The sequence below is a fragment of the Uloborus diversus genome, chromosome 9 (genome assembly GCF_026930045.1).
Source record: "Uloborus diversus isolate 005 chromosome 9, Udiv.v.3.1, whole genome shotgun sequence".
Classification (NCBI taxonomy): Eukaryota; Metazoa; Arthropoda; class Arachnida; order Araneae; family Uloboridae; genus Uloborus; species Uloborus diversus.
In genome coordinates, this window is record NC_072739.1 from 134,262,856 (window position 1) to 134,284,406 (window position 21,551).

Here is a 21,551-nt window from a genome sequence, read left to right on the forward strand (position 1 = left end):
GCAAAAACAGAAATACATCATATTTGAAAATTTATTTCAATAAATTGAATCTGATTCATATCTGTTAAGTAAGATAAAACTATGAACCAAAATTTGTTTTGAAAATATTGTTTAAATAAAGTTTAATTAAATGTAAGAAATTTTTTTATTAATTCTGGGGGGAGGAGCGGCAGATCTATAACTATTTCAGAGATGTGCCAGCTGCGTCAATTGAGCCAAACTGTGCCAGTCGGCGATCCTGTGCCAAACTGTTCCAAAAGACCGCTAAATGGACTTTTCTGCGCCAAAATGGGACTGCGCCAAAAGTGTGATTTTGCTTGGAATGTTGTAGTTACTTCAACATATTTGGCAGTTTTTGCTGATTATTATCAAGTTTGTATTTGGAGCTTGTTTTTATGATTTTTCGACTTATTCCCGATTTTTTGAGCATTTCAAAATCTGATTGCATCCACTTTTGAACTTGAACATAATAAATTAAAACTTGATTATTTTAATTTATTATGTGATTTTGTTCCTTTGATTTGAAAAATTCTGTATTAACCAATTTTTTCAACCATTCTTATCTTATGTTTTTAGAAGAAGAGGGCTAGTCAGTTCATCTTCTTGCCAGGCCCTCTCGAAATGTTAATCTTGTTGCATCCTAATTGATTTAAGCGGATGCCATCTGTAAAAAATAATATTGTTCTCCAGTTTTTAATCTTGGGTTTCTTAAGATTTTAGGACAGAAAATTGATCGCTAATTTTGGTTGGGAATTCTAATGCTCTCGTAATAAATATGCAGATATTTCAACTTTCTCAGATTCAGACATTTTTTCTATACCCTTAGCCTGTTTTCAACTTTTATTTTTGCTTATTTATTTTATTTATTTTTTTCACATGTATTTTAAAATTCCTTCTCTTATGACATCATTTCTTTAAATCATTTTTGTTCATTGTTATTTCATTATTAATTTTGTGATTAAATATCAAACACTTAAAAATAAAAAGTTTTAGTGTTGCCTTTGCTTGATCTTCAGATTTGTTTATCAAGTTCATTATATAACATATATATATATATATATATATATGTGTGTGTGTGTGTGTTACATAAGATCAAATAGAAATAAATAACTTACGCATACCAAAAAAAAAAAAAAAGAAATAAAAACACAAGCATTATTAGTAACTCTTTAAAACTGACTTGTAACTTGCTGAGGTTCAGTTTTTAAATTTACCCATTCTTTTTTGCTTTCATGCTCTCTTTCTTTCTTTCTTTTTATTATTTTATTTTTAGCCTCTTTGTATATGCTTTTGAATTTCATGAAGCAAACAAATTTTAAAAATAGGTATCAAAGCAATTTAATTGTCACTTTAGCAGTGATGTATTAAGCAAAGTAAATGTGTGAACTTAATTCAATTTAGAAAAAGTGTAAAAAAAAATGTAGAGCAGGACAAGACTAGTCTTTTGAGAAAAATATTTGAGAGAAAAAAAAGAAAAAATAATATAGCAATAATAATAAATGTAATCAAAAGAGCTTCAATTAGTAGTTGGAATTATGGTGATTTTGCATCCTTAATCTCTGTTTTTGTTGTTTTTATCATGTCACACATGTTTCTGTGGTGTGTGAAATATACATTGTTGCTCCAAATTGATGCAAAATTTAATTTTTTGCTGCTGCAAGCTGTTCCAAATTTGCAAATTTACTTCTCCAGACTGCTCCAAATTCACCGTTTTACTGCTTCAAACTCGCCATTTTCCTGCCCCCCAAGATTGCTCCAAAAGTGAGTTTTGGTCGGCACATCCCTTGAGTATACCTAGTGGGAACACCACTGCTTACTTCAAGAAATACTTTTTGTCCCTCCAATTACACTATTTTCATGCTCCAAGTTTACAAAACAAACTTTTTGGTGAGCCAAACTGCTCCTAGTTCATAATTTTCCTGAGCCAAGCTGCTCCAAAGTCACTATTTTCCTGCGCCTGAGATTGCTCCAAAAGTGAGTTTCAGCTGGCACGTCCCTGCATTTTGCATAACTCTCTGGAATATTTCGTTATTTTCATGGTATTGAAAATACTGTCTGTAATGAATTTTTGCTTTTCTTTTGTTACGTTTCTGCTATTTATTTTGTGTTATGATATGCATCTTGTAATAGAGCACATGCATTGTGTAGAGCATTTTGTGCAAGGTTCCAACTATAAGTAAAATTAATATTGACAATGTACCAGAAGAATAAAACCAAATAAACAAAATGAACAAATAAATAAATTTTTAAAAAATAAATAAAAAAAAAAGATGGGGAAAAAATTGCGTAATGCAAGTTTTACGCTCCAGAAAAAGTTTATAGAGCTTTAATATAACCATTTGTTTTCATGTTCTTTTTTCATTGCATTTCAGATATTTATTTTGCCCATGGCCAAATTTCATTTGTAATAATATGACAAGTTTATTATCAAACACATCTTGTTTGTTAATCTTCTTTTTTTATACAGTATTGTGGCAATTAATTGGGAAATGCATTTTTTCCAAAAAAAATCAGTTTTATTGAAGTTTTCCAGGAATATCCTTGAAACTAATAATTAATATGATCTCCCCGAGACTAATTGACATCACAGCCTTTTTGGCATGGAATCTACTAGAGTGGCGGATACAGTTTTAATTTCAATGTCTTTATACCATTTGTCAATAACAGACGAAATTAGCTTTTCCATCGTAGTACTGTCAAACTAGTGAAGACTTTTTTAACGATAGCCAGGGAGTTTCCAGGCCAGTCCAATACAGTAAATTTGTTTTTAGAGCAGAAATTAACAATTTGCTTCGATGTGTGACATCGCGCGCCGTTTTGTCAAAAAACGCCACCTCCGTTGGGCTAAAGTTAAGGCATGGTTGGAAGCAGATTTTGGGTCAATATCGATTCGTAGCTGGCACTTTTCATCATTCCTTCTACAGGAGCAAAGGATTCTGTCCCTGAAACGCAGAAACAATCCTAAAACATCTTTTTGGGGGAATACCTGTGTGCTTGATCAATGTGATGCGAACGAAAAGGTTCTCCCGTGCTCCTTCTCACGAACATGGATCTGAATCCCTGAACCACAAAATGTGTTTTGTCAGAAAATAAAACCTTTTCCCAGTCTTTCTCAGTCCCTGTTTTATATTTCCGTGTCCATTCTGACCTTTTTCTTCTTCATGCGAGGCGTGAGAAGCTGCTGCTTGTACGGTCGACGTGCTTACCGCCCACTTTCTAAAAGCCTGTATCTCACTGTTGAAGGTGAATATTAACACCAGCTGCCACCATGGACATAGACAGATCAAAAATAGTAAATCCATAATTCATAACATTCATTCGATATCAACTTTTGTCGTTACGAACCGAAGTTGATCTTTTTCGCAGCATTTTCCAATACGGTTGATTCCAGCATTTCCTGTTGTCTTAAAAAGTTGCCATATACTCCCAACATTTGATTTACTCACTCCAATTTTTTTTCCTCATTCTTCTAACGTTTTAGAAGTGTGTTCTCTAAGTGAAATCACTTTAGCATGTGTTTCAGGGCTGATATCCATGACTTTAATTACTCCCAAAACAAGCGAGCAACTAACACTGCCAACTTCTAGCCACTTGGCAGAAGAATTTATATGCCTGCTACTTACCTGATGCGTACAAACAGCTACTAGTTTGACAATAACTGCCATTCGAACTCTGAGCTAAATTTGAGTGCTTATTAATTCACTTATGTGTGATAAAGGGAAAAAAATATTTTTTCCCAATTAATTGCCACAATACTGTATATATTTTAAAAATTACTCTTGTATGATCTCAACCGTCCCCCATCTTTCCATAGTTTACCATAGAATCTACTAGTGATGTGCCGGATCGTCAAAAAAGTAGATCCACGGATACGGATCATTAGTGTCAATATATACGGATCTCAATTTTTTTTTCCCAATTCAACTATCCAAGTGTTTAATTTGTTACGGAAGGTATTTCCGTCAGAATAATAACACTGCTTCTTCAAAAATCCGTTAAAATTGAGGGAGAGTTGGAAGGAAGGGGTCAACACTACATTAATGCTTAAATAGAATGTGATAAATTATTTCTAGCTTGATCGGTAGATGTAGGATACAGGAGCAAGAGTGCAAAGCTGCTACTGGACAGGCTAGAAATATTTTTCGCATTTTATTTCAACATAAATGCAGCGCTGACCCATTCCACCCAACTTACTCCGACCGACAGAATAACAAAGCCGGAAACACCTTTACAAACAGTAAATAGAGAATTTAGTCTCACTTTTTTTGAAGAATGCCGAGAAAAACAAAAATGAAGATTAACAGAAACCCCAAATCAATAACAGAAACTAATATTAAATTTAAAATTAAAAAAAAAAAATGTTCCAGAGGGCCGACCTCATATTGAGATGGATTTTGCGGGTCAGAACACACATTGTTAACGAACTGACAGTGGACAGAAATTTTAAATTATTGAGCTTTTTTCCTTATCCGACTATGAAATAGCTACAGATCACGCGTATAACGGCTTTGAATTGCATTTGAAATTTCCTTAATACGATTATAGCTTTTACTGTATGTAACTTGGAAGTTCCAAACAAATATCAAACACAGAAAACTTAGTTCTTTCAATTTGGGGCCAATATTTTAAACGTACGGGTAAGTTTTTACAATCATAATTCTGAAATACGTTAAGTTGGTTTTTATTAATATTTCCGGTAATTCAAGTTCTGCAAAAACGAGACTAAAATAAGAACACTTTCGATCAAGTCACCTTTTGAACGAAAAAAGAACTATCAGAATCACAGGGGTCGAAGTAGTCCTATATATCCTATATTTCCTATATTTTCAAGAAAAGTATCAAAATCGTCCTATATTTTCTATATTTTTGAAAAATGTCATATTTCCTATATTCCCGTTTTTTGTTGTTGTCGAACCAGGAGGACATTAATTCTACAAATTTTGGTTCATGGTGCACTAAAGGAAAAGATGATTTTACCGCTTTTTGCCATTTTTGCAACTGTTCAGTGCCCATAATCAATAGTGGATTCTCGCAATTGAGGCAGCATGCTAAAGCATTCAAGCATAAAAAAGACTCTGAAAAACGTCAAGAGGATCCTTCTGAAGCTCTGTTTGTTCTTAATACAACTGTTAAAGGTTTTAGTTTAGATATAAAATCAAAGAACAGTGGAATTAGTACTTGGGTCATGAGTGAGGAAGAAAACATAAAAATTTTCTTTGTTCAAAATTTGTTTAATTATTTCGTCTATAAAGTACACTGTTTTTTTTTCAAAAATTATTCTTTGAACTACAGGGAAGTCATTTCAGATGTAAGGAATAATTTGATTTGAGATTTTTTTTTAAACAAAATCCTTCATAAGAATAAATAAATAATATATGATATGTATTATTTCTTTTTTCATAGCAAAATTATTCATATAATGTGTCCTATATTTGTCCTAAATTTTTTGCGGAAAATGTCCTATATGTGACAAGTCGGTCACTTCTACCCCTGAAATCAGTTCATCTGTTTAGGAGCTACGATGCCACAAATAAACACACAGATATACTTTTAAAACTTATTACCCGTTTCTTTTTGGAACAGGGAGTACAAATTGGCTTCTGAAATGATACCTTATAATTTAAATACGGAATAAAACCTAATTTAAACAGAATTTAAGAGTCCTTTATTCAAATATTTAAGAATTTTTAAAATAGAAAAGATCCGTTTAAGATCCATCAAAAAAGTAGTGGATAGGGATACAGATCTTTATTTTCCCTCGGATATCCGTGGATACGGGTATCCGGAACATCACTAGAATTTACTTTATTTATGTGTCTTTTTTTATTCTAAATATAATTTAAACCTTTTTTTAAATTTTTATAATTTACTTGCAGTCTTTTCCTGTTACGTTAAACTCTCTGAGTTTTTTTAAATTGTTCCAATGTAGGGAGAACATGGCTTAGGAATCATGATTTTAGAAGGAAAGCATGTGGATATGGGTCGAGGAATATTTATTTCAGACATTCAAAAAAATAGTCCTGCTGAGAAAGTAAGTTCTAAAAATTTTTCAAGCCTTTAACAAAATATTTTCATACAAAAGCCTTTTTACAGGTATATTCAAATTCATGTTTTTTTTTTTTTAATTTCAACTGTTTTAATTTATTATGCTTTATGCAGTTTTTGAAAATCATTTTAACTGTTTAATTCATATCTAAGCATCATTATGTACTTTACACCTGAAAAGTAATGCTGTATGATTGTAGTACTTTTGTTTTAATACAACTAATTGATCCTTTTTGTGTTTTAGTCTGGCCTTAGTGTTGGTGATATGATCTTAGCAGTTAATAAAACAAAACTTATTGGTGCTGATTATGAACTGGTAAATATATTTTTAGTTGTGAAAGCAAATACTTGAATGTTTTCAATTTTTTTCTTAATCCTTTTGCCTTTTTTAGTAAGATACAATGAACAAACAATGAAACTCCAATCATCTGAAACAATTTGGGATTTAGCCAATTTGAAGGACTAAAAGGAAATAATAGAACATTTTATATATCTCATAAGTGTCAGGGTTTATATAGACTAATAGTTTTATTTTTTTTTTATTATCTTAAACTATAGATTGTTTCATTTTGTTCATTTTAAGACTCTTTGTAAAAAGTAAAAGCTGTATTTTTATCTGTTGTCTAAATGTATTTTTACGCTATTCATATCCTAATATTTTTAAAAATGGAACCAATGAAAATTTATTAAAAAAGAAAAAGAAATGATCTGTGATAATGTTATTGTTTCAAGTTTCTATACATCTTGCATTACTTTTGTCTGAAATTCTATGCATATTTTCTATATTAGCAGATTTCAGGTTGGGGTATTTGAGGGAGTTGACCAAGATTTATTTCTGTATACTGCCGTGCTAAGCACACATGTGGTATCTGCAGTAGAGCTCAAAATGAGATATTGATGATTAAAGTTTTGCAACTCGTTTCTTTGATCTATGACTTAATTAAATGCTCAACTTGCGGTAGTTGTTTCGTAAATAACTTATCTAAAAACCGTAAGAGAGTATTTTTGTAAAAATCTTAATTTAAAATTAATAAATGTAGTTACGACAAATTTTCTTTTCAAAACCTTTTCATATACTAAGCTATTTTCACCTTAAGTGACAATTACTAGGCATTTTTAGGGTTATCTGCACAGATACGACAAAAGTAGCTTAGAAAAACGTGCTCAATGCATCATTAAATAATACTGAAAACATCTGTTTTCTTTGGACTTAGCTGTTTCGCTTTATTTTGTTAATATAAATCTAACAAAACCTACCTTCTGAAAAATACCATTTTCAAAACACCGAACAGTTAAAACTGTAATCCATAACAATTTTCTGTTTTTTATATTCAAAGAATGTGTTTTTTTTTAAATAATGTTTTATTTTCGAAATTCGTTTTTACCGAGCGAGATAATTTTGGCAGCAGACGATACTTAAATAAAAATATTACTGACCGTAGAATGAAATGCGTTTTTATTTTGCATGAAAGAATTAGATATGAATATTTTACATGCATTTCATTTTTAGAATTTGCATTTTAAAAAACCATTTAAATAGAAAAAGCTGAATATTTACTATAACAATTATGCAAAGTTGTATTAGTTTTTATTATCAACCTGTATCAACTATTCAACGGTAATCTAATTTGAATATTCTGTGTTACAACAAAATGCTACATTATTAAATATGCTGCTTTACTAAGGTATAAAGGTCGTATCTATAAATTACTAAGGAAAAAAGTGGTAACTGCGCAGATACCACATTAAAGGCTTAGTATTTGTCACTTACGTTCAAATTGCCTTAGGAAACTAAGCAAATTTGCAGTTACGACTTTTTCTTAAAGCTTTTTTTAATATTTCGCATTCACAAATCGCCAAAAAACTTAAGATTTGGGTAAATTAAATTACTAACGACCACCTGGTGACAATAACTCAATTTTGATAAAATGTGCAGATACCACATCTGTGCTTAGCACGGCAGTATATTTAAAATTTGTATTCACCATTTCCCATCTGAATTTTAACTGAATAAATTATTAGCGTGTTTTTCTCAATTCATCTTTGAACAATGACGTCATATCTAATGTGTTTATATTAGAAATTAGTTATGTTTAGCATTTTACTCAATTAAGATCATTTTGCTCTTATTATAGGCTCACGCCGCCTGCCTTGTCTAGTAGTCAGAGCAGTCTGACTGCGACAGGAAGGTCTGGGTTCGAATCCCGGCTCGGGCATGGACGTACTTTCTCTGTCCTGTCCTTGTCCTTTCTTTGTGTGGATCGGGCATGGACGTACTTTCTCTTTCCTGTCCTTGTCCTTTCTTTTGTGTGAATTTGTTGTTATGCTGTGAATGGTTGTCTACCCTATAAACGGGTTCTTATGGCGCATGTGTGTACTGTAGAAGTCGAACTTCAAACCAAATTACGGTACAGTTAGAAAAGTGAAGCAGCGCACCTTAAGTTGCCAGCCTAGCTGGCACACAACAACAACAACATAGGCTCATAAAATATCAACGTTTGTTTTTCAAACTGAACCCAACAGCAAACTTTTGTTTTGAAAGTGTAATGTGTGTGTATTTTAATTTGAGGTTACATGTTTCAGTGAAATTCCAGATGTGTGTGTGTATTTGTTTAAGTTTTTAAAGCCTATACAGTCGTCCCTCATATAACACAGTACTTCTACAACACGGTTTCGATATTACACGGTGCGAAACTTGCATTAAATACTACACGATTTTGTTATAGCTCAAATTTTAAAGGATGGCGTTTCTTTTTTGTTTAATACACTTAAAAATATATGATAATAACTAATGAGTTTTCACTTTATTTTTATGAAACTTTTAAGAACAATTGTCTACCTTCAACTCGTAACTTTGGTTTCCCATATAATACTAAATTGTAACTTTTAAATAATTTATTTTTCCCATCAGTGTTCTAAAGGAAAAAAGAGGAAAATTATTATGATTCCAATACATTATAAGAAATTAACATTAAGATTAAACGCAACTAAATTTGGCAAACAATTTTTTAAAAATTGTTGCTCGAAACTAAATATAACATAAATTGAATACAATAATTCTATTTAATTTATTTTACATTTTATTTCATTGCTGCTGCTCAGACAATTTTTATTGCTACAGGAAAGCTCAGATTTACTTTCTGACTTTATATACCATTCGTTCTTAGTAAACAAAGTTGTAAAGTGTTTTTTTTTTTTTTTTGCTGTTTATAATGTTTTGAATTTGAGGTACGCAAACGAATTAAATTGTATCGTTTATAGCTGATCTAGTTTTGAATACTGAATTTAGGAAATGTCTTGTAAGATCAAGAACCAAAAATTTAAACGAAAATTTATTTCACTCGAAGAAAAAATTGGAACTTTAGATCGCATAAAAAGTGGTGAAAAGCCATATTCCATTGCAAAATCAGTAAATTTAAATGATGCTACTGTTTGAACAATATTAAAAAATGAAATTGAAATTAGTTAAAACGTTGCCGCTGGCTCTTCTCAGGGCGCAAAATGTGTATTCCGCAAACAAGACATAAGTATTGTAAAAATGGAAATACTCTTTTAATATGGATGGAAGATTGCTTAAATAAAAATATCCTTTGAGCACAAATATTATAAAGCAAAAAGCACTTAAAAGTTATGACCATTTAAAGAAAGATGAACTTTCTTCTTCTGAACTACAAAACCAATCCTTTGTAGCAAGTAAAGGGCGGTTTGAAAATTAAAAAAGATTTTCTTTGCGCAACATAAAATTTTAAGGGGAGAAAACTTCAGCAGATGTGGAGGTTGCCGAAAAATTTAAACTGAAATTACCACAATTTATAAAAGAGGGTGAATATTTAGCTGACCAGATTTTCAAGCCGATGAGACAGTTTTATGCTGAAGGAAACTGGCGTCTCAAACTTTTATTTCAAAAAGGAAGAAACAAGCACCAGGTTATAAGCTTTGCAAAGATTGTGTTACTCTTCTCATGTGTAGTAACCTATCGGGAAACTTTTTAGTGAAGCCAATGGTAATAAATCGTGCCTTGAATCCCAGAGCGATGGAAAATATAGATAAGTTCAATCTACCAGTCTTCTAGTGAGCAAATAAAAAGTGCTGATGATGCAAAATTTGTTTGAAGACTGGCTTAAGAATTGTTTTATTCCAGAAGTAGAAAAGTTTTTTTAAGAAAAAAAAATTGAGCTTTAAAGTTTTATTGCTCATTGATAATGCAGGAAACCACAGTGTAGAGTTTAATCATCCTAAAGTAAAAGTTGTTTCCCTTCCCCCCTTCCCAAATTGTATATCATTGATCCAGCCATTAGATCAAGGAATCATTTCAACCTTTAAAGCATGTTACATACGACGAGCATTCCAAAAAATCTTCGAAAGACTAGAATATGATAAAAATGTAACACTTACTCAAGCATGGGAAGAATTTTCTATTTTAGACTGTACCATAATTATAGATTTGGCTTGCAAGGAGTTAAAACAATCTACACTTCTTGCGGGTTGGAAAACTTTGTTACCAAAAAGGGAAATTTGTCTCGTTTGAAGAAACAGAATTCAACAGAATAATATTGGTTGCTTCTAATTTAGAAGGGAAGGGATTTTCAGATATGAACATCGATGATGTTCAGGAACTACTTGAAGAAGAAACTTTTAATGAGGAAGAACTAATTGAACTTCTAAACATCTCCACTTCTGATTCCGCCGTCAAAAACAGCTGTAATATTGTACCAGTTTCTGATTTGAAAATAACTGATCTACAAGAAGGAATAACTTTAGCAAAAGAATTAAAACTTTTTTTGTTGAAAACGATCCTTCAGTAGTACGTAGTGGAAAATTTAAGAGAAAATTACAAAGTTCTTTTTAGCTCCATATAGAGAACTTCTTAAAGATTTGTAAGATCGAGACAGACAGATAATTACAACTAGTACGTCAGATACCTTTTGTTATGACGAAGAATCAACAAGTCAAAAGGAATTACAACCAACTTTGAGGGGAAAAAAAGAAAAAGAAAAGCTGTAATTTCTGACAAGAGTGATAGCGAAAACTAATTTTGTGATCCTAATATGCTGTTTGTATTTATTTCATTATAGCAATATTTTTTAATATGTTTTTGCTGTATTTTTAGTTTTGTATTTATCATTAGGTAGTGTATCATATTTTTGCTTTTAATTAACAATTTGAAGATAACTTACTTTTCGTTTGTATGTTTTATTAAACCTAAATTTCAGCTATCATAAAGATTTGAACTTTAAAAGATTGGCTTCGATATAACACGGTACACATTGCTTGATTTGCATTATTTCAAAGTCTCGTATGACACGGTTTCAATCCATGGCGCCCATATAGGAAGGCAAGGGGGGACTCGAACCCCCCCTTAGAAGTTAGAACTTCCTTGCTTTTAATACTTTTTTTTTTACAAAAATGTAAAAACATTTCTTCTCCAGCCATTAATGAATAAGTTATTAAAAATGTCAAATTTTAATGACTCTATTCTGTCCTGAAATCTGCTTCCATGGGGAAAATATCCTGCTAAACCATGTTTAAAATATCTGAGCGCCCCCCCCCCCCTTACAATTTTGCATATGGGCACCCATGTTTCGATATAACACAAAAACGGTTTTGATATAACATGATACCTCTTAACCTGATTTTTCTCTTGCACATACATAATTAGTATTAAAAATAAGTAAAAAAGTTATTTTAAAAAAAGTCTCGTATAACACGGTTTCGATAATATACGGAACCAACTAACCATGTTATATGAGGGACGCGCCTGTAATTGCCTTTTTTTCACTTGAGTAAAAAATAAGTATTTTGGATAATTTAGTACACTTCTCACTTTGGGGAAGAAAAAAAGAAAAAAGCATCAAATTGCACAACATTTGCAAAAAAAAGCTGTTTTATTTTATTGTAACTATTTTAATGCATTATACTGCTGTATATATTATTATCAATTTTGATAGTAAATGATTCTTATTTTTTCCTTCTTAATCTTTATTATTTTGTTTTCTGTATTTTTTTTTTTTTTGAATTGTGATTTTTATTATTATTTCAAATGTCTTTGTTATTTTCAGGCTGCCTCAATCCTCAAAAACGAAGATGGTCCTATAACATTTTTAGTCGTCAACTCCCATAAACCTGAGCCAAGTTCCATGCACAATGATATTGATCACGATAAGAAGCCAAGAAATAGTTTAGGACCCTTTCCTAATGGCAGTGATAAAAGTAAGAATTGTTCCCACTTTCAACTTGCTATAAAAATCTAGTCCTTGTTTAGATATGCAATTCACAAAATTCTAAGTAATATGCCTCCCTCCCCCCTGGGGTGCCCCTATTAGTATGTAATCTTTATACATAAATGGCTACTTCTGTATGTATGTATGTGGGGGGGGGGGGTAATCTTCAAAACTACTGGACGAATTTTAACCATTTTTTTTCACCATAGATAGCTACATTATCAGAGCAAATTAGGCTATAATTTATTCCTAAAAAATTTAGTTAAAAAATGTTATGATGGAAAATAGTAAATGTCATGTAATTTCTCCATTAAATGATTAAATATAAAACCCATAGTTACGAAAATTCGTTGCCTTACAACAGCAATATTAAAAGTAATCATGATGAAGATTTTGAATCAAGGCTTCTCTGGAGCAAGCATGAAATTTATTGCTTTCTTAAGAATTGTATCCTCCATGAATGGACTATCCTGCTGAAAAATAATTTTTCAATTCGCACCAGTAGTTCCTGAGATTACATACAAGCTCTTCAGTTTTTATGTTATTAGTTAATTAACAAGAAAAATAAGACAATGATACCTGTATACATATTTTTTTTTTAAAGATCATGTCTAATATCGTTTAGGCTATTCTTTGAGTAGTACCCTCGAAATTTGCCTCAAAGCTGACTCGAACCTACACCCACTGGATCGTGAAGCCCGCATTTTCAGGTCGAGCCATAGTGGCTACGCTTATGCTGCTTTCCAAGCATTTTATATATTATAATATAAATTTTCCCGTTTTCATTACATTTTTTATTGCTGCTTCACTCCCATTAGTCGTTTGGCGCAGTATAGCTCTCAGAGGCTCTTGCGCCATTAAAAATTAACAAACCAACCAACCTATTAGTCGTAGCGTAATGTTATACAGCCTATAGCCTTCCTCAATGAATGGACTAACAACACAAAAGGAATTTTTCAATTCGAACCAGTAATTCCCGTTATTAGCACGTTCAAACAAACAAACTCTACTGCTTTATATTATTAGTATAGATGTATGTCCAGGGTAATCTTTAAAACTACTGGACCAATTTTAACAATTTTTTCACCATAGATAACTACATTATCAGGGAGCAACTTAGGCTATAATTTATTTCTAAAAAACTTAGTTCAAAAACATTATGATGGAAAACAGTAAATGTCATGTTATTTCCCCAGTAAATGATTAAATATAAAAACCCATTGTTAGGAAAATTCGTTGCCTTACAACAGCAATATTAAAAGTAATCATTACGAAAATTTTGAATCAAGGCTTTTCCGGAGCAAACATGAGTTGAAAGTCATTTAAACATTTGGCAACTCTACTTTTTACACACTTAAGGAAACATAGAGAGCTTTTTTTTTTTTTTTTGAGCAAGCACGATTGCTTATTGTTCTCATTTGACTGTCCTTGACGTTATGCTGATTTTATTTTCCCCCTGTCTTCCCCTGCAGCACTCCTGCCCACCGTCCTCTGCAGGCCCGGCTCCTCTGGTCCTGAGCACTGTCCCCCGGAATCTGCTTCTTCTGGTCGGTGGCGTCCATGTCCTGCAGACACGCTTATACACATACACACACGCCTATGTGCATACACACAGGTTTACACACACACACACACAACTATACACATGTAACCGCCCAGGAGGAGGGGCAGGCTTTAGGGGACAGAAGCCGTTTCTAGAATTAATAACTCCAATGAGTGGGGTCCCGTCGCAACTTGTGATTGCGAAACACATAATTTGAATTAAAAATTTCAGAGTACAAATTAATTTTCTTTCCTTTTTTTTTACTTTTTTGTGTGTGTACTATTTAATTAAATAAAGCGCACGGTTTTTTTTAGTGATCTTTGTTTTCGTTAGTTCATATTTCGGAAATTCTTCAAATTTTTATATATGTATTCGTGTTTTCGTTCCTAAATGAATACTCGTTTGTTCTTTAAACTTATTGCTATTTTACTTTTATGGGTAAGGAAGAAGCTTGATTTTTAATCACGTCGAAGCAGTGTGTTTTGAGTTCTTTCAGTTAAAAAAGAAAATGAAAGAAAGTAGCAGTTGTTTCTCACAATTATTATTGACCCAGGCAACACCGGGTATTTTTGCTAGTATTTATGAAGATTAATACAAGTATTTCTGATTCAAGCTCAATGCTTATACCATGGATTTTAATTGTTTAAGTCTTCTACTATTTGGCTAAAAGGTACTGATAGTTATTTCTTTATGAGAAACAACTGATTTTAAACCTCATATTTAAAGCCTGTGAGTTATATGCGCTGAAAAACATTGAAATATGAAAATGCTCAAAATATGCTCCAAAATTAGAAGATATGCAGTAATAGTTTTTTTTTTTCTTTCATGCGAAAAGTTGTGATATTTGAATTTAAGAAATAATTGACTTTTCAATTTTTGCATTTTCATTGCATTATTTGTTAAAAATAATATATTTGTTTCACAGAAATAGGAATTGATCCATTTTTTACCTTTTGAACACCAAATGATCTTTCAATGCTTAGATATGGAAATTATGATTGCTTATTTATTTTGTCTACTCTTAATATAAGTAGTTTTCTTTCTTTTTTCTCTTTTTAAACATTAGAGTTTTCAAGAGCATATTTTTTTTGATTTTACAATTGCTTACTGCATGGATCATTTATCTTTTGATTATTATTTTATGTATCATTGTTGTGACTCTTAAACTATTTTGATTTTTTTGTGTTCCTTTTGTATGGTATTTAATTTGAATAAAAAATCTGAAAAGATAAGAGTGAAATAAATTATAATTTAGGCCAGGGTTATGTGGATTTAGATTTAAAGAAGGATTTTTTTTTTTTAACTTTAAAAACAGATAAGAAAAATCTAATATTGTTCTTCAAAAATTTATTTTAAAAAAAATTACTGGCTACTCATGCAAAGTCATTTTGTGTTACTTCCTGTGTGGTAGCCAATGTTTATTGAAAAAAAGAACCCCAGGGATTAAAGCAATTACTTTAAATAATTACGTTTTCTGTGAGAATAATTGTTTCAATATATAGTTATTGCTTCAATTATAAAATGCACGAATAGAAAGACCAATCTTTTTTTTTAGTTTAAATGTCACAGCCTTTTCCTACATAAGTTTTAAAAAAAAGTTAGATCATATTTTAAATTTTTAGTGCATCTGTCAGGAATTTTCAGAGCTACTTGAATGCATATTTTGATGATTTTTTTTGTGCATATAATCCACGTTCTAATTTCAACTTTGGAAGCATATTACAACAGTAGAGTAGAGCACAGAAAGAAAACAAAAAAAGAAAAGAAAGAAAGAATATTTAAAAAAATAAATAAATAAGAAAATGTTTTAAAACTTGATTGCTATTACTGATTACATAGACTTGACTTGTCAGAAACAAATTCAATTTTTGAAATATTTGTTCTTTGTGCAGGTTCCTCTCCATCTCCCCTGTGTCCAACACCTTCCCCGAACAGTGTCTCTCCCCTTCCCGCTTGCCCCATCCCTCCCCCAGTAGAATTCTCAGATCCCTCAGTGACCTTGGATCATGTGGGTACAGAGATGGTTGTTGGAATCCACAGGGAGAAGAACGGCCTAGGCCTGGGCATTGTGGGTGGATCAGATACCCCCATTGTAAGTATCAATAAATAACAAAATATGCTTATAGCCATTCATAGTAGTATTGAGCCACAATTTCTCTTTCAAACTATCCCACTCTTATTTTAATTGCTTTATTATATTAGTTGATGTACAAGCACTATTATTAAATTAAAAATTAAGAAAAACCTTGTTACTTTCTTCTGACATATCTATTGAAGAAAATATTGGATTCGTGAACATTTTCAAATTTCCACTGCCTAGCTGGGCTCAAAGATTTCCAAGTCACTTCATTCCCAGCGAAGATCAGGAGCCCTTTAAACACTATTCACCTTATTGCAAGTACTGGCTATTTCCAGCAAACTATTCCAAATACCTAGAATCAATCAAACTACAATCCATTCTCTCAAATCCATACCAAGAAAGTCGTACTAACTTGGCTCAAAGGCTGTTGTATTCACTTTTGTGTTTGTAAAATCAAAATTTGAAAGAGAAGTTTTACCCGAGAAGTAATCAAATGTGTAGTTGGAACCCAAACAGTGGTGTGCATGTTCCTTTTTTTTAAATTAATTTTCTCATAATTTTTATAGTTTGCTGAAAAGTTATTAAGAAATTTTACTAAACTTCCTTCCTTTTGTAAAAAAAAAAAAACAATAGATGTATATGTGTATAATCTATGGTCTTTTTCCATTAATTTTCATTCATCATTTATTGGTCTTTTATGTCTTGTTTAGGGCTGTGTAGTAATCCATGAAATTTATGCAAATGGGGCCGTTGCTAATGATGGGCGCTTAAAACCAGGTGACATATTGTTGGATGTAAGTTTTCATTTCATTTAAATTTAATACTTTTTTATTCATAGTAAGTTTTAAATGTACTTTTAAGCATTAACAAAATGTGACCCTGAGCAAAATTAATTAAAGTGCTATGACTCATATTATGGGATCTATAAAGGCCTCATCTTTGACACTGATCGCAAGATATTTCATGCTGTTCCATTTGCTTGGCTTGTTCTAATTTGTGGTAAATTCTTTTTTATTTCTGTGGATATAAATTCTTTCCATTTAAGTATTAAATGATGGATTTTAATTATTCACACTGTATTGGTCTTTGAATAGTTGTTAATGCAGCATTTCTTAAAAATGGCATTACAAATTCCAAAAAGCACTGCATTACAAAATTTAATTGCATAAATGCATAGCGAAATTCCCTAGTTAATGAATCTTAATCGGTAAAAGATACATGACATAATGCACGAGTAATGAAAATTTTATGCGTCCAATCATTTTTTAAATGTATTTGTTTCATTTTCCTTCTTTTAAAAACTTTTATTTTTCAAAAAATACTGTGAAACATTGCCGATTTTCTCTACACTTCCTACACTTTTTTTTTATTGTTACCTATAAGAGAAGAGAAACTTGTGCTTTTTTTTTTACTTTGAAGATTTTTTTTTTCTTTTTTTTCTTTTTTTTTGAACTTCAAAATAAGTAAAAGTAGTAACTTCAATTTCTGAATTTCCTGTTCTACACAGGCTTATTTTAAGAAATCTCTACTTGTATTTAAAAAAAAATCCATTTAATGCTCAAACTTTTGTTGCTTAATTTATTCATGCAATGACTCCCTAATTTATACCTAAGTCTTCCTATTTTTTATCTTTCAATGTTGGCAGTTGTGTATTTATTTTGTCAAGTCCTTTTTTAGTGCCAAAATATTTTTCCTTGAATTAGTTTTTAATTTTCTTTCTCGATTTTAGCCTTTTTTTTTTTGTGTGTGTGTGTGAGAAAACTGTTGTGAGTTTCGCTTTGTAGACAGTATTTATCAATAAAATACTGCTGTATATTATACTATGCTAATTATTATGATTTTGTTAATTTGTTTTAATTTTAAAGGTGAATGGACATGACATGAGACACGTGACTCATATTGAGGCTATCAACATACTCAGGCACTCTGTCCCGACAGTGAATATTCGAATTTACCGCCATCAAGAGACAAAAGATACTTCTCTGGTAGAGCTGAATGTGGAACTATACAAGAAACCTGGCAGAGGCTTGGGGTTAACTATTGTTGGCAGAAATGCAGGACCTGGTGTATATATTTCGGAAGTGGTGAGTTTATAGGTTATGTGATTTTTTACTTCCTTCTACATCTGATATATAGAAGAAAGCATTAAATTCATGCAAATTTTCAAATTTCGAATTTTGACAGATTTGAACGTTTTGAGATGTGTTGAATAAACTTAATAAAATACCCTTTGTAAAATCATTTGACTACCATCATTTAAAATAGATACAATTTTGAACAGAAAAGAAAAAAAAGATCTTAGTTAAGTACCTAGAAAGAAAATGAAATTGTATGATAGTTAATAGGGATACAAAGTTGGGGCTGCATCAAATTACCCTAATTTGGTTGGTACGATAATTATCTTAACTGAAAAGTTAATATGTGTTATAGATGTGTAAATATGTGATTGAGCTGAACTAATTTTATAGAATTTATCTCTATTATTGGGCTAATGAGTGTACGATGCCATTTTACTTTGCTTACATTATCATTATTTTTAGTTTATTTTCTTATTGGTTTAGTAACCCATGATTTGCTTCCATGTTGAAAATATTAATGAAATTGTTCTCCCAGTCATTGTAAGGGTTGATGTTTTACTTTTTCACCCCCTAGTGACTGATATTTACTTGCTTTCCAGATTAAGGGAGGGGTTGCAGACATTGATGGAACACTGATGGAAGGTGACCAAATCTTAGAAGTAAATGGCCAAAATGTAAGAGAAAGTAGTCAAGAAGTGGCAGCTGCTATGCTAAAAGTAAGAACTAAAAAACAATTTTTATTATGATTCTAACCCAAAAGTGTTTTTTCCTTTTAGATAATGAAGTTTTCTGAATTTATGTAATGTTCTTGGGTTTTGTTTGGATTACCTGTTGGTTTTTTTTTTTTCTTTTTGAGTTTTTAGTGTTATTTTCCTTCTATAAATATTTCTTTTATTCATGCACTCAAAATAATTTGGCCATTGATGTTTTCGAATTCTTTCTTTCTTTTTTTATGGTATATAGTTAAAAAGTTTTTGAAGGAGGAGATTTTTTCTGTTCCAAAAATTTGTTTCTTTCCCACTATTTGGATATTATTAATAGTGTGATAGTTTGACTCGGTATACTGGATTGTTGTTTGGGCTCCAAACAACCCAGTAGTTCAATCATAACTGCAATTGTGTTTTGCAAATTGTAAACTAATATTTATTGATGAGCAAATTGAAGGTTTTGAAAATTGTTTTATTGTCATTATATTTTTTAAGGTTTCCATTTTCCTTTTTCAGGCCTTGAGGTGGAAAAAAATGAAGCATGAACTTAAACCTATTATACTATGCATTCAAATCTCAAAGTCAAAATAATTTTTTATCTCATTTTCAACTTTTTATTCTTAAAAGCTCTTTATGAGCTTTTAAGAATAAAAAGCTCTCACATAATACCAAATATGTAGATTAATTATAACAAATAAATGAGAATAAAATTATCTCAAGAGTATCGGTTATAAACCGCTTTGAGGACTTGAATTTCATGGTTTTCAAAATACTGTTTCAGCTGCTGTAAGTTATAAACTTCCCAATATTCCCTTTTCATTTAAAAATTTAAAGGCCATTTAGTGTTAACTATGAAAAGTTTAAATTACAACTGAATTTAAAGAATATTCTGGCTCTGATAAAGGTGAAAGTGTACATCTATTTATAAATGACCTTAATTTCTCTTCATTTTAAAAATATTGATTTGAGTTTTCTGACTTGATTTTTCACTTGAAACTTATGAGTATACTATCTCTTTTTTTAGACTTCAGTAGGAAAAATTAATATGAAAATAGGAAGGCTGAAATGTGAATCAAATCTTCCACCAAAAAGATCTATGCACTGAAAATTGCTTTTATTATGTAAGTATATAACAAAAGAAAGCATTTTTTCTTTTTGAATTCCCTTTCCTGTTGGGATAGGTTGAAAGAGAGACTCTGGTTTTGTCTGAAAATGGGCACAGTATGTTCAGTTACCTTTTAGGTTACAGGACTCTTATGCTCCTCGAAAACTTCTTAAAAAATCTTGGAGAATGATTTTCATTTTCAGCCACTTTTAAGTCTCCTAGAATTTTGAGTTTTAATCCTTAATAAGCCCCTTGATTTTTAATGTTCAATCTGTTATCAGATGTGTGCTATATTTTACTGATAAAAAGGATTCTAAATTACCATAATAGCTATTTCCTAGAAAGATCAGGATTTGACTGCCACTCACAATGCAGTGGGGGTCATGAAAAGCTTGAAAAAATAGCACCAACAGCACCCTAATTGTTAGGGTGCTGTTCAATACTTTGAACCATCATGCTATTCTTAACATTTTTTAACAGAAATGGCACTGAGTATGCTGATGATATAGTGATGTAGTTGTCGAACTTTAATACGAATATTTTCAATAAGGTTTAAAAAGTCATTTCTTTAATCAATGTCTACAACAATAAATTATAACAATAGTTATCCTTTTGGTCCCCGCTTTAGTTACCACTTTGATAAGTTGCATGAGTATACTACTTTTGGTCCGGAAACACTTCTTAAAAGACAACGAAACATTCTTGATGTAAAACACTCAAAGATATTTAATTAGTAAGAACAGCTAAATGTATGTGTGTGCTAAAAACATTGAGAACACTTAAATTGTAGCCGCAAACATGACGAATCAACACGTCGCTCTGCACCAGCACTGGAGGCACGACCAACAAACAAAATGTGAGAAAGAGGAACTAACTGACAATTCAATGGCGGCTGTTTATCTGCCCCATTGCTGAGTGGAAGTGGAAGTTAAAGTTCATATTCTTGGTAGAAGTTGAAGTTCATATTTATGCAGAAAGTTAAAGTATATAATTTTGAGTCCATCACATACTTATATAGCTACAAATCAGAACAGAAGAAAGAAACCAGATGCACCAAAATTTTTTCAATGAAAAAGCTGTCTTAAATTCTTTTGAAGAATAAAAGGAGAAAAGGAACATTTCAATTGATTTGTGCTTTTAAGCCTTCCAAAATATTTGGAATCGATTGTGGAATTATTTGTTCGGGTGTGTAAAGTATCTAATTCATTGAAAACTATCGGTTTTATACAGTTGTAGGAAGCTCTGCCTCCCTCTTGCTTTCACACATTAACCCCAAAGACTGCTTTGCAATCTTATTTGTTTTGCAAAGATTTACTTTCTAATAGGGAGAACCAGATTAAAATACGCGTTACGATTAGAACGAAATGAATATTCTTGTCTTGTAGAAAATATGTAGAACTTAAGTAAAGAGCTCATTATAACTAGAACAATTTTAAAATACAGCCCCCTACTCAAAGATAAAAAAGAACTTGGTGGGAATAAGCATAAGCAAGTTAGTAAAATACTAACAACCCCCAAAGCATAATACTACTAAATTTGCGACGTACATTGCAGAACAGATGCCTGAGGGTCCTGAGTTTGTCTGAAAGGAAAACTCAGACAAGTTTTCTACAGATTTCTGTGAAATTTCTATGAAAAATTTGCAGTTTATGCACATTTTCTACAAATATCTTCCAAATTTTGCAGATTTCTTTAAATTAGAAGAAAATTTAAAATTCTTGCAAATTATGATGATTCGGAGTAAAGCTCATGAAAAATGTTGAATTCAATAA

The 21,551-nt window shown here is 31.3% G+C and overlaps 2 protein-coding genes across 2 annotated transcripts in view; one reads left to right on the plus strand and one right to left on the minus strand.

The window, feature by feature from the left end:
* The window catches only part of LOC129230510 (multiple PDZ domain protein-like), an 80,906-nt gene extending 61,127 nt beyond the window's left edge, over positions 1-19,779 (plus strand). The window contains exons 27-34 of the mRNA XM_054864912.1: positions 5,930-6,031; positions 6,290-6,361; positions 12,105-12,255; positions 15,702-15,901; positions 16,600-16,683; positions 17,755-17,973; positions 18,567-18,683; positions 19,699-19,779. Of these exons, the coding sequence (XP_054720887.1) occupies positions 5,930-6,031; positions 6,290-6,361; positions 12,105-12,255; positions 15,702-15,901; positions 16,600-16,683; positions 17,755-17,973; positions 18,567-18,683; positions 19,699-19,779 (1,026 nt within the window). The remainder of the gene's footprint in view (positions 1-5,929; positions 6,032-6,289; positions 6,362-12,104; positions 12,256-15,701; positions 15,902-16,599; positions 16,684-17,754; positions 17,974-18,566; positions 18,684-19,698) is intronic.
* Positions 1-21,551, minus strand: part of LOC129230035 (vacuolar protein sorting-associated protein VTA1 homolog) — a 212,381-nt gene that overhangs the window by 94,610 nt on the left and 96,220 nt on the right. The gene's annotated exons all lie outside the window — the stretch shown is intronic.